This window comes from Chiloscyllium plagiosum, chromosome 10 (assembly GCF_004010195.1).
Source record: "Chiloscyllium plagiosum isolate BGI_BamShark_2017 chromosome 10, ASM401019v2, whole genome shotgun sequence".
NCBI lineage: Eukaryota > Metazoa > Chordata > Chondrichthyes > Orectolobiformes > Hemiscylliidae > Chiloscyllium > Chiloscyllium plagiosum.
This window is the reverse complement of record NC_057719.1, coordinates 1,309,527-1,323,645: the sequence shown is the minus strand read 5'-3', so window position 1 is coordinate 1,323,645 and position 14,119 is coordinate 1,309,527. Positions and strand designations below refer to the sequence as shown.

Genomic DNA, 14,119 nt, shown 5'->3' with positions numbered 1-14,119 from the left:
CCAGCCTCTACCACTTCCTCTGCCAGCTCATTCCACACACGCACCACCCTCTATGTGGAAAAAGTTGCCCCTTAATTCCCTTTAAAATCTTTCCTGTCTCACCCTAAACCTATGCGCTCTAGTTCTGGACTCCCCCACACCAGGGAAAAGACTTTGTCTATTTATCCTATCCATGCCTCTCATGATTTTATAAACCTCTATAAGGTCACCCCTCCGCCTCTGATGCTCAAGGAAAAACAGCCCCAGCCTATTCAGCATCTCCCTAAAGCTCAAATTCTCCATCCCTGGCAACATCCTTGTAAATCTTTTCTGAACCCTTTCAAGTTTCACAACATCCTTCCGATAGGAAGGAGACCAGAATTGCGCACAATATTCCAAAAGCGGTCTAACCAATGTCCTGTACAGCTGCAACATGACCTCTCAACTCCTATAATCAATGGTTTGACCAATTAAGGAAAGCATACGAAGCACTGCCTTCACTATCCTATCTACCTGCAACTCTACTTTCATGGAACTATGAACCTGCATTCCAAGGTCTCTTTGTTCAGCAACCCCTCCTCTAGCTTATCTCTCCACGCTTCAGGCTCTCTGCCTTTATTCCTGATGAAGGGCTTTTGCCCGAAACGTCGATTTTGCCTGTCCTCGGACTTTGCCTGTCCTCGGATGCTGCCTGAACTGCTGTGCTCTTCCAACACCATTAATCCAGAATCTGGTTTCCAGCATCTGCAGTCATTGTTTTTACCCCAATGGGAATGTCCAATCTGGCAGAGAGAGGGTGTTGTCATGTCCGACAAAGGGAAGAGGGGTGTGAGTGCCAGGTTTGCCATGATGTGGCAATGCCAGTGTTGGACTGGGGTGGATGAAGTTAGGAGTCACACAACACCAGGTTATATAAAGAACAAAGAACATTACAGCACAGGAACAGGCCCTTTGGCCCTCCAGTCCTGCACTGGTCCAGATCCTCTATCTAAACCTGTCATGTATTTTCCAAGAATCTGTATCCCTCTGCTCCCTGTCCATTCATGTATCTGTCTAGATACATCTTAAATGACGCTATCATGCCAGCCTCTACCACCTCCGCTGGCAATGCATTCCAGGCTCCCACCACCCTCTGCGTAAAGAACTTTCCACGCATATCTCCCTTAAACTTTTCACCTCTCACCTTGAACTCGTGACCCCACAACATTGAGTCCCCCGGTCTGGGAAAAAGCTTCTTGCTATCCACCCTGTCTATACCTCTCATTTTTCTGTAGACCTCAATCAGGTCCCACCTCAACTTCCGTCTTTCTGATGAAAATAATCCTAATCTACTCAACCTCTCCTCATAGCTAGCGCTCTCCATACCAGGCAACATCCTGGTGAACCTCCTCTGCACCCTCTCCAAAGCATCCACGTCGTTTTGGTAATGTGGTGACCAGAACTGTACACAGTATTCCAAATGTAGCCAAAGCAAAGTCCTGTACAACTGTAACATGACCTGACAACTCTTGAACACAATACCCCATCCAATGAAGGAAAACATGCCGTATGCCTTCTTGACTACTCTGTTGATCTGCGTTGCCACCTTCAGGAGACAATGGACTTGAACACCGAGATCTCTCTGCACATCAATTTTCCCCAGGGCTTTTCCATTTACTGTATAGTTCGCTCTTAAATTGGATCTTCCAAAAAGCATCATCTCACATTTGCCCGGATTGAACTCCATCTGCCACTTCTCTGCCCAACTCTCCAATCTATTTATACTCTGCTGCATTCTCCGACATTCTCTTGAGGAGTATAAAGAGTGTAGGGGCATTCTTAAGAAGGTGATCAGCAAGGCCAAAAGGTGATATGAGAAAGCTTTGGCAGATAAGGCAAAGGATAATCTGAAGAGATTCTACAAGTACACTGAGAGCAAAAGAGCAACTAGGAAGAGAATAGGGCCCCTTAAAGATCAACAAGGTCATCTTTGTGTTGAACTTCAGGTGATAGGAAAGATACTAAGTGAATATTTCCTGTCAGTTTTTACTGTGGAGAAAGAATTGGAGGCTAGAGAATTCGGGGAAATAAATACTGATGTTTTGAAAACAGTTCACATTACAGAAGAGGAAGTCCTGGGAGGTCTTAGAAAATATAAAGGTGGATAAATCTCCAGGACTTGATCAAGTGTATCCCAGGCAATAGTGGGACAAGAGGGAGAAAATTGCGGGGCCCCAAGCATTAGTATTTGTATCATTTATAACCGGGGTGAGGTGCTGGAGGACTAGAGGGAGGCTAATGTTATGCCTTTGTGTAAGAAAGGCTATAAGAGGAAGCCTGTGAGTCTGACATTGTTGGTGAGTAAGTTGTTGGAGGTAATTCTGAAAGGCAGGATTTATATGCATTTGGAGAGGCAAGGACTGATTATGGATAGTCAGTATGATTTTGTGTGAACGAAATTGTGTCTCATAAACATGGTTGAGTTTTTGAGCAAGTAACCAAAAAGGTTGATGAGGGCAGAGCAGTAGATTTTGTTGACATGAATTTTAGTAAAGCCCTTGACAAGGTTCCACACGATAGACTAATTAGGAAAGTTGGGTCACATGGGATTCAGGGTGAGCTTGCCAGTTGGATACAAAATTGGCGTTATGGTAGGAGACAGAAAATGATGGTAGAAGGTTGTTTCTCCAATGGAGGCCTGTGACCAGCGGTATTCCACAGGGATGGGTACTGGGTCCACTTTTATTTGTCATTTATATAGATGATTTAGATGAGAATATAGGAGGCATGGTTAGTAAATTTGTAGATAACACCAAGATTGGTGGGATAGTGGACAGTGAAGAAGGTTATCTAGGATTACAAATGGATCTTGTTCAATTGGGTCAATGAGCTGAGGAATGGCAGATCGAGTTTAATTTGGATAAATGCGAGGTATTGCATTTTGGTAAAACAAACAAGAGCAGGACTTTTACAATTCATGACAGGGCCCTGGGCTGTGCTGTAGAACAGAGAGACCTAGGGGTTTAGGTACATAATGCTTTAAAACTTGTGTCACATGTAGGCAGGGCGGTTTAGCATGCTGGCCTCCATTGCTCAGACTTTTGAGTATAGGGGTTGGAACATTATGTTAAGGTTGTATAGGACATTGATGTGGTCTCTTCTGGAGTACTGTATGCAGTTCTGGTTGCCCTGTTATAGAAAGACTATCACTAAGCTGGAGGGGTTCAAAAGAGATTTACCAGCATGTTGCCGGGAATGGAGGGTTTGAATTCTAAAAATAGGCTGCGACTTTTCTCACTGGAGCGTAGGAGGCTGAGGGGATAGAGGTTTATAAAATTCTAAGGTGAATAGGGTGGGGGAATTCAAAACTAGGGGGCATATTTTTAAAGTGAGAGAAGAAAATTTTACAAAGGACATGAGGGGCAACATTTTTGACAAAGAGTGGTTCTTGTGTGGAATGACCTGGCAGAGGAAGTGGTGGATGCGGGTATAGTTACAACATTTAAAAACATTTAGGTAAGTACATGAATAGGAAACGTTTGGTGGGATATGGGCCAAGCACAGGTAAGTGGGACTAGTTTAGTTTGGAAACATGGTCAGCATTGACGAGTTGGACCGAAGCTGTTTGACTTTATGACTCTATAAGTTGAAAACTCTCATGCTCAAATCACTCCTTGGCTTTGATCTGTCTATTCTCTGTACCTTCTTCCAGCCTCCCTGTGCACTTCTAAATCTAACTTCTTACACCCAGAACTAGAGGCCATAGGTTTAGGGTGAGAGGGGATAAATTTAAAAAGAACCTAAGGTTTCACATTTTCACACAGAGGGTCGTGTGTGCATGGAATGAGCTGCCAGAGGAAGTGGCGGAGGTGGGTATAATGGGTTAATCTGCTTCCACTGACCTTTCAGGCAGCACATTCTGGCTCACAGCAACTCACTGTGGAAATGATTTTCTCCTCATTTCTCCTTCTGGTTCTTTTGTTAATTGGCTAGAATCTGTGTCTCTCCTGGTTACTGACCTTCCTCCCACTGGATACAGTTTCTCCTTATTTACTCAGTTAAAACCCTTTGTAGTTTGTAATGCTGCTATCAAATCTCCCTTGGTTTCAGACTGTCAATGGGATATGAAGTCCAACATCCTAACTGAGACACTCCCCACACTTACGTCATAAAATTGCTGGTCTTGGACTCCAACTCATACTTAGAAAGAAACGCAGAGAAGTAATTGAGTAAAATTGTGAGGAATTTATTCAAATGATGAGCCCTGGAACAGCAAAGGAGAGAGAATTCACTTTACCTCTTCAGAGAAAATTATAAATGAAAACTCTGGAAAAAAACACAGTCATTCTATCTGAGAAACTGAGAAAGGTCACCATTTCTTCAAGAATCAGAATTCAGTTTCTCTCTTCCCCTTCCCATCACAATCCCTGCTTTTTCCCTGATTTTGAAAACATTGTTACTGACTCTGCCTTCTTCAGCGAGTGGCAGTGTCATCTTTTCCACCCAACTGAAAAACTGGATGTGGCCATTGTTACATGTTTTATGTGAAGGACTGTGTCTCCAACAGGACAGCACCCACTTAGGCAGGAGGGAATGAGTTCAAGCTCCATTCCAGGGTAACACTCCAGTACAGTGCTGAGGGACTGCTATGCTGTTGGAGACACTATTTTGAAAGAAACACTAAATCATGTACACATCTGCTTTATAAGATGCATGGAGACAGGGGAGTTGTTCCAAGTCTCAGTCAATATTCACCCATGATTCAACTATCAAGATGATTACCTGATTGTTATCACATTGCTGTTTGTGGGAGTTTGCTGGTGTGAAAATTGGCTGCTGTGTTTCCAACAATAATGATTACAATGTAAAAGTACATCCCTGGCTGCTGAAATGCCTTTGGATGTCTTGTGGATAATGACACTGCATCTACATCTTTCCTCCTGTCAATAAGAGTACTGGGCCATTATTGTGACTGTATTCCCTGGGAGTTTAGAATAAGGTGGGTGAATCTCTGGAAACCTTACAGGCAGGTTAGACACAGGAAGAATGTTCCCGATGGTAGGAGAGTTCAGAACCAGGGGGTCACAGTTTAAGGATAAGGGGTAAACCTTTTAGGACCGAGATGAGGAGAAATGTCTTCACCCAGAGAGTGGGGAGCCTGTGGGATTCTCTGCCAAAAACAATGAGGCCAAAACACTGTGTTTTCAAGAAGGAGGTAGGTACAGCTCTTGTGATGAAAGGGATCAGAGAGTATTGGGGGGTGAGGTGAGAGTAGGAGATTGACTTGATGATCAGCCATGTTCATACTGAATGGCAGAGCTGGCTGAAAGGGTCCAATGGCCTACTCCTGCTATTGTCTTTTATGTTTCTATGAAGTGTGATCATAGTTTGTGCACAAAAAAAAACCCACAGACATGAACATGATAAAGTGTTGTTTGTTGGGGATGACAGTTAGCTGGAGAATAGAATCCCTATTGAGTGGGAGCAGGACAAACAGCCCATCAAGTCCACACTGACCCTCCAGGGATCATTTCACCCAGACCCAACCCTATCCCTGTGACTTTGCATTTCCCATATTTAATCCACCTCGCCTGCACATCCTTGGACACTATGGGTAATTTAGGATGGCCAATCTACCAAACTGGAAACCGGAGCACCCAGAGGAAACCCACACAGACACGGGGAGAATCTGCAAACTCCACACAGACAGTCGCCCGAGACTGGAATCGAACCCAGTTCCCTGCTGCTGTGAGGCAGCAGCGCTAACCACAGAGCCACCGTGCTGCCCCTATAATCTCCCTGCTGCGTGATGGTGAGAGAATGACCGCCACTTCTTACCCCAACATCTGCTGAAACAACGGCGAAATGCTCAGTGAATCATTTCCTTTCAGTAAATGGACAGCTGCCTCTGTGAAAAGGACATCAGCAACACGTTACATCGCAGTAACCAATACACTATGACCACAGTATCCCTCATTACAATGTGATGGCCGCCTTCAGTTAGCCTCTCCCCAGTTGTAAACGTCTCCCGTGCATCAGCACAAAGTTCTTACACTTGGTTCCCTCTGACTCCACCTTGTGAGTCAATTTCTGATGACAGGATGGTGTTAGAGAATAATTTGTGCAGAAAGTGAACAGTGAAATCATATCTGTCGTGGTTTAGGGTCGAGGATGGATATGAGAGAGGGAACAGGGAAGAGGAACTGGATTGATCCTGGGGTGGGAGGCTTGGCCTATAAAGAGAGATTGAATAGAATTGGGTGAATGAAAATTGAAATGTGTATAATTCTTAGAGGGTACGACAGGTCAAATGCTAAAAGGCTGTTCCCCTTACTGGAGCACTGAGAACACTGAATACCCCATTATCAACATCCTGGGGGCTATACCGCACAAACACAGGAGCTATAAGCCCAATTTCTGATGAAGGGCTTTTGCCCGAAGCATTGATTTTCCTGCTCCTTGGATGCTGCCTGACCTGCTGTGCTTTTCCAGCACCACAACGATCTAAACTCTGGTTTCCAGCATCTGCAGTCCTCACTTTTGTCTACAGGAGCTACAAGAGCAGGTCAGGGGCTAGGAATCCTTCTGACTCCCCAGAGCCTGTGGACAGTCAGGAGGGTGATGGAGTATGGGAACTAATGATGAGCTGTAGGATCTTGGGGTGCACCGAGGATATTAGGGACTTTGGTGGGCACATCCACCACTCCCTTAAGGTATCAGTACAGCTGAAGAAAGTGCTTCAGAAGGTAAATGTTATATTTTAATCCATTCCTCAGCTGATAAAGGCAAATATATTTGCCTTTATCAGCTGAGGAATAGATTAAACAACAGGGTGATACTGGAACTATCTAAAACTTCAGTTAGTCCACGGCTAGGGTATTGTGTGCAGTTCTGGAATCCACATTATAGGAGGGATGTGACAGCATTGAAGAGGGAGCAGAGGGGATTTACCAGGAGGTTGCCTGGACTGGAGAGTTTCAGTTATGAAGAGAGATTGGACAGACTGGGGTGGTTTTCCTTAGAGCAGCGGAGACTGAGGGAGGCATGATTTAGATGTATAAAATTATGAGGGGCATAGACAGGGTAGACAGGAAGGAACATTTTGCTTTGATGGAGGGGTCAGTAATCAGGGAACATAGATTTGAGGTAAGGGGCAGGAAGTGGAGAGGAGATGTGAGGAAAAACTTTTTCCTCCAGAGGGTGGTGGGAATCTAGAATCTGAGGCAGAAACCCTCATGAAGAATGATTTAGATGTGCAACAAGGTATACAGACTGTGGTTCAAGAAGGCAGCTCCATCACCTTCTCAAGGGGCAATTAGGGATTGGCACAAAATCACCTCCCATGAATTAATTTAAAAAATACAGTCCCTCCACTATTTACAATTCCTTGTTTAGAATCAGCTCAATGTTAATTCTCTCCAGGGATTGGCAGCAAGACTGGACCAAGCTATAAGTCCGTGCTGCTCACTTACTGTCTTACCACTCTAACTGTGCAAGAAACAGGAGATGGGGTAGATCATTTGGTCCATTGAGTCTGCTCAACTGTTCAATATGATTGCTGCTGATCTACATCAAGCCCACTCTTCCCCTATCCCTTAATAGTCTTTGGGCAGAATCTCGTCTGGCCCTGAACAATGTGTGCGATGCTGAAAATTCATGTGAAAAGCTGAGTGAGGCCTTTCTTGACACCAAGAGCATTTTCCAATAGTTTTCGAGACAAGATTCACACAAGTTAGCAGCTCAGAGATGAGGTTTACTGCTATAAAAACAATGAGTGGGATAAGGGGTTCTTTTTCACACTGGTGACCTGTAGGGTTCCATGAGAATCAGTGATTGGGCGACAACTGTTCACAATCTACATTAATAACTCGGAGGAAGGGAGTGAATGTACTGTAGTCAAATTTGCAGACAACACAAAAACAGGTGGAAAGATAAGTTATGAGAAAGATACAAACAGCTTAGAAAGGGGTATTGATAGGTTAAGCAAGTGGGTGCGGAGTTGGCAAATGGAGTATCACTTGGAAAAATGTAAAGTTGTTCAGTCTGGAAGGGAGAAAAAAAACTGTATTGTTTAAATGGAGAAAAACTGCAGAAATCTGCAACACAGCAGGACTTGGGAGAATTGTACATGAAGCACAGAAAGCTAGCACACAGGTGCAGCAGGTAATCAGGAAGGCTAATGGAATGTTGGTCTATACTCCATGGGGATTGGAGTATAACAGTAGGGAAGTCTTACTGCAACTGTACAAGGGGCTGGGGAGACCACATCTGGAGCACTGTGAGCAGTTTTGTCCCCTTATTTTAGCAAAGATAGAACCTACAACATAGAACTTTACAGCACAGCACAGGCCCTTCAGCCCTTGATGTTGCACCGACCTGTGAAACCAATCTGAAGCCCATCTAACCGACACTATTCCATTCTTGTCCATATGTATATCCAATGACCATTTAAATGCCCTTAAAGTTGGTGAGTCTCCTACTGTAACAGGCAGTGTGTTCCATGCCCCTACTACTCACTGAGTAAAGAAACTACCTCTGACATCTGTCCTATATCTATCACCCCTCAATTTAAAGCTATGTCCCCTCAAGCTAGCCATCACCATCCGAGGAAAAAGGCTCTCACTGTCCATCCTATCTAACCCTCTGATTATCTTATATGTCTCAATTAGGTCACCTCTCAACCTTCTCTTCAACGAAAACAGTTAAGTCCCTCAAGTCCCTCAGCCTTTCCTCATAAGACCTTCCCTCCATACCAGGCAACATCCCAGTAAATCTCCTCTGAACCCTTTCCAAAGCTTCCACTTCCTTCCTATAATGCGGTGACCAGAACTGTACACAATACTCGAAGTGCGACCGCACCAGGGTTTGTACAGTTGCAGCATGACCCCGTGGCTCCAAAACTCAATCTCTCTACCAATAAAAACTAACACACCATATGCCTTCCTAACAGACCTATCAACCTGGGTGGCAACTTTCAGGGATCTATGTACATGGACACCAAGATCCCTCTGCTCATCTGCACTACCAAGAATCTTACCATTAGCCCAGTACTCTTTGTTCCTGTTACTCCTTCCAACGTGAATCACCTCACAGTTTTCCACATTAAACTCCATTTGCCCTTGATGTTGCACCGCAGCTTATCTATGTCCCTCTGTTACCTACAACATCCTTCTGCAGTATCCACAACTTTACCGACCTTAGTGTCATCAGCAAATTTACTAACCCACCCTTCTAGGCCCTCATCCAGGTCATTTATAAAAATGACAAACAGCAGTGTCCCCAAAACAGATCCTTGCGATACACCACTAGTGATTGAACCACAGGATGAATATTACCCATCAACCACCACCCAAGATATTATTTCATTGGAGGCAGTTCAGAGAAGGTTCATTCAGATGATTCCTGGTCGAGAGGGATTTTCATCTGACAAATTCTACTCACTGCAGTTCAAAAGAATGAGAGGTGATCTTATTGAAACATACAGCATTTCTGAGGGGCATGTCAGAGTAAATACTGGGAGAATGTTTCCCCTCATGGGAGAGTCTAGTACCAGAGGGCACAGTCTCAGAATAAAGGGGCACCAATTTAAGACGGAGATGAGGAGGAATTTCTTCTCTCAGAGGGTTGTGAGTCTTTGGAACTCCATGCTACAGAGAGATGGGGGAGGGGGGAGGGGTGGGGCAGAGAGTCGTTTTTGTGCAAATACATCAATCCTTGATCAGTCACGGAATGGAGAGTTTTGGGGAAAAGGCAGGAATATGGACATGAGGAGTGTCTGATAAGCCCTGATCCTGTAAAAAGTGGAGCAAGCTCAAAGGGCTGAATGGTCCCCTCCTATTCCTATTTCCTATGGTCTAACTCAATAAGGTCAAGGGGGATAGCCTTCAGTTCAGGGAGCCCCGGTAGAGTAAGTCAAAGGCAGCCTCCAATAGGAGTCCAGAGGTTTGGGCAGAGTCAAGCAGATACTCAGGGTGGACAGTCAGGGTCCTCTCCCTGTGAGGGGTGAGGAGATGAGTGTCAGGCAGAACACCAAGCATCTTTGCTCTTTCTGCCCTACTGTTCTGGGCATGGGGAAAAGGATGTGATTGAGTGAGATGAAACTGGGCGACAAAGCTGTTTGAGCTGGTGCAGGTGGGGGAAGTGAATTAACAGGCAGCACAGAGGCCATATTGTAGGGGAGGCTGGGAATGGGTTCTGGATTAGTGGTGCTGGAAGAGCACAGCAGGTCAGGCAGCATCCGAGGAGCAGTAAAATCGACGTTTCGGGCAAAAGCCCTTCAACAGGAATACAGGCAGAGAGCCTGAAGCGTGGAGAGATAAGTGAGAGGAGGGTGGGGGTGGGGATGCCTGCCTTAAAGAAGTTTTCCTCCTCTCTCTACAAGAATCTCAGGGAGTCCCTCTCCCACTGCAACTCCCAGGTCATTTCCTCTGCCCTGAAGCTCTTCAAACATGTCCTGAAACAAACTCGACCTGCCTATCTTCTTTTCCACCTATCCACTCCACCCCCTCCCCCCCCGACTTATCACCTTCATCCCCTCCCCCACTCACCTATTGTACTCTATGCTACTTTCTCCCCACCCCCACCCTCCTCTCACTTATCTCTCCACGCTTCAGGCTCTCTGCCTGTATTCCTGATGAAGGGTTTTTGCCGAAACGTTGATTTTACTGCTCCTCGGATGCTGCCTGAACTGCTGTGCTCTTCCAGCACCACTAATCCAGAATCTGGTTTCCAGCATCTGCAGTCATTGTTTTTACCGAGGCTGGGAATGGGTGACAGTGAGATGTTCTAATGGGTAATTCTGTAAATAATTATGAAAGTATGCTAAGATTGGCACCAGAGCTGAAAATGTGTTGCTGGAAAAGCGCAGCAGGTCAGGCAGCATCCAGGGGACAGGAGAATCGACATTTCGGGCATAAGCCCTTCTTCAGGAGCCAGTTCTGTCCTTCAGCTGCTGACTTTATGCAACATAACCCCAGGATGGTTATGGTGGTGTAATTACAGATCACTCCAAAATGTAACCTGCTCTGATACATCCACTCTGATATACCTGTTGTAGTTAGGAATGACGGGAGAGGCTCCATCACATGACTGACCAAGGCTCTCTCCTGCTCTCGCCACCTAACCATTGGCAGGAAGTGGATTTGAAGGATGTACAAATTGATTTTCAACCCATTTGAGCACGTTCTGAACACACCTTCCTTGGTGACCTGGGGTGAGTCTTGAATCCAGACCATCTGGCCGAGAGCTTGCCTCCCCTCCCACCTCCCCCAACTGAACCAATGAGCGCTCTATAACACCAGGCTAAAGGTCTCCAAAGATTCACATCTTCTGAGTGAAGAAATTTCTCCTCATCCTGAAACTGATCCTGTGTATTTTTATATTCAATTGTGGGATGTGGACATCGCTGGCTGGGCCCAGCATTTATCATCCATCCCTAGTTGCCCCTTGAGAAGGTGGGGGTGAGCTGCCTTCTTGAACCGCTGCAGTCCATATGCTGTGGGTTGACTCACAATGCCCTTAGGGAGGGAATTCCAGGATTTTGACATGTGACAGTGAAGGAACGGCGATATATTTTCAAGTCAGCATGGTGAGTGGCTCGGAGGGGAACTTGCAGGGTGTGGTGTTCCGATATATCTGCTGCCCTTGTCCTCCTAGATAGAAGTGGTCTTAGGTTTGGAAGGTGCTGCCTGAGGTTCTTTCAGGAAGGTCTATAGTGCATTTTGTACACATTGCTGGTGGTGCAGGTGTTTGTGGATGTGGTAGGCTGCTCTAGCCTGGTTAGTGTCGAGCTTCTTGTTGGAGCTGCACCCATCCAACCCACCGCTTTTCCCAACACTGCAAGAAATTACAAAGAGTTGTGAACACGGCCAAGTCCATTGCACAAGTCAACGTTCCATCCATTGACTCCGTCTATACTTCCCACTACCTTGAAAAAGCAACCAACATCATCAAAGACCCCTCCCACCCCGGTTATGCTCTCTTCAATCCTCTTCCGTCGGGCAGAAGATATAAAAGTTTGAATACAAGTACAAATTGATTCAAGAACAGCTTCTTCTCTGCTGCTTTCAGACTTCTGAATGGACCTCTCAAATGTTGATCTCTCTCGCTCTCCCCACCTTCTCTGCAGCTGTAACACTGTATTCTGCACTCTGTTCTGCTACCCTGATACACTTTGTATGGTACAATTTGCCTGCAGAGCACGCAAAACAACACTTCTCACTGTATCTCAGTACATGTGACAACAATAAATCAAACTCAAAAAAAGTATTCCATTCCACTCCTGCCTTGTGCCTGATGGTGGATAGATTCGGAGGAGTCTGCAGTCAGTGTGAGTCACTGTGCAGGGAGGGGCTGAAATGGGTTGTACATCAGACACAGTTGGGGTTAGTATTTTTGAAAAACAAATGGAGGCAGTGATCAAGACAGTGATCAAAAAGGAGAGTATTGCAAGTCACATGCTCACTTTTAACATCCTCGAGGGTAACGTTTGGACTTTGTCGAGCTTCTGTTTTCGGGAGTTCAATTGCAGTTCCTTGAATTTTCCCAGCACTTAATGCTTTCTTCAGCAGAGCAATACTATGCCTGGTAATGACAACCTTTGATCTGGTTTCAAAAAACAAAATATCGTTATTATTTATAAGACATAAGACCATAAGACATTGGAGCAGAAATTAGGCCATTCAACCCATCGAGTCTGCTCTGTCATGGCTGATAGGTTTTTCAACTCCATTTTCCCACTTTCTCCCCGGAACCTTTGCTCCTCTTGGCAGTCAAGAAGTTATCTATTTCTGTTTTAAATATACTCAATGACCTGTCCTCCACAGCCCTCTGTGGCAGTGAATTTCACAGATTCCCCTCTCTCTGGCTGAAGAAGTTTCTCCTTCTCTCCGTTTTAAAAGGTCTTCCCTTTACTCTAAGGCTGTGCCCTTGGGTCCTCGTCTCTCCCACCAATGGAAACATCTTCCCAATGTCCACTCTGTTCAAGCCGTTCAGTATTCTGTAAGTGTCAATCAGATCCCCCCTCATCCTTCTAAGCTCCACTGAATATAGTCCCAGAGTCCTCAAACATTCCTCATCCATCTTTCACCTTCCTGTATGAAACTACATGTTAAATAAAACAGAACAAAGCTAAAAGGTGGGAGTGTTTTGAGGTCTCAAGACAATAGTTTAGCTTCAATTGTGATTTTATGGATTGAGACTCCCAAAGTATTGGGTGAATTTGTTAGGTGTGTCCAGGAGGGTTTCTTGAAACAATATGGGAATCGTCCAACAAGGGAATAGGGCCATAGTAGACTTGTTGTTGGGGAATGTGCAGGGCTGGGTAAATTGAAATTTCAGTGGGGAGCATTTTAGGAACAGTAACCATAATTCTGCAAGTTTTAAGTTACTTATGGATAAGGGCAAGAGTATCCTCGGGTGAAACTATTAAACTGAGGGGAGGCTAAATACTACAATATTAGGGGGGGAACTGGGGAATACAGATTGGGGCAGCTGTTTGTAGTTAAATCTACATCAGCATGTGGGAATCCTTTAAAGGCCAGGACAGACTGAGTAGAGATGGTGGCACAGTGGGATATAGTTAGGAAAGCATTGCCCTGGGAGTCACATTGAGGCATGTTATTAATTATAGTTATTGGTCATAGAGTCATAGAGATGTACAGCATGGAAACAGATGGCACAGTGGGATATAGTTAGGAAAGCATTGCCCTGGGAGTCACATTGACTTTGGACCACATGAAATCTCATGGCTTCAGGCTAAACACGGGCAAGGAAACCTCCTGCTGATTACCACGTACTGTCCTCCTTGGCTGATGAAATTGGTGCTCCTCCATTTTTTTTTGATTGCTTACAGTGTGGAAACAGGCCATTCGGCCTAACAAGTCCACACCAACCCTCCGAAAAGCAACCCAACTAGACCCATTCCCCTACATTTACCCCTTCACCTAACACTATGGGCAATTTAGCATGGCCAATTCACCTAACCTGCACATTTTTTTTTGGACTGTGGGAGGAAACCGGAGCACCCGGAGGAAACCCATGCAGACACGGGGAGAATATGCAAACTCCACACAGTTGCCTGAGGCCGGAATCGAACCCAGGTCACTGGCGCTGTGAGGCAGCAGTGCTAACCACTGAGCCACCGTGCCACACATTGAGTGTG

General features: G+C 45.3%; 1 protein-coding gene across 1 annotated transcript in view; it reads right to left on the bottom strand.

Annotated features, from left to right (window-relative positions):
* Nucleotides 1-12,566, bottom strand: part of LOC122553943 — a 37,432-nt gene extending 24,866 nt beyond the window's left edge. The window contains exons 1-3 of the mRNA XM_043698446.1: nt 12,422-12,566; nt 5,797-5,866; nt 4,124-4,222 (exon numbers count right to left, since the gene is read on the bottom strand). Of these exons, the coding sequence (XP_043554381.1) occupies nt 4,124-4,222; nt 5,797-5,804 (107 nt within the window). The 5' untranslated portion in view covers nt 5,805-5,866; nt 12,422-12,566. The remainder of the gene's footprint in view (nt 1-4,123; nt 4,223-5,796; nt 5,867-12,421) is intronic.
* Nucleotides 12,567-14,119: the final 1,553 nt, after the last annotated feature.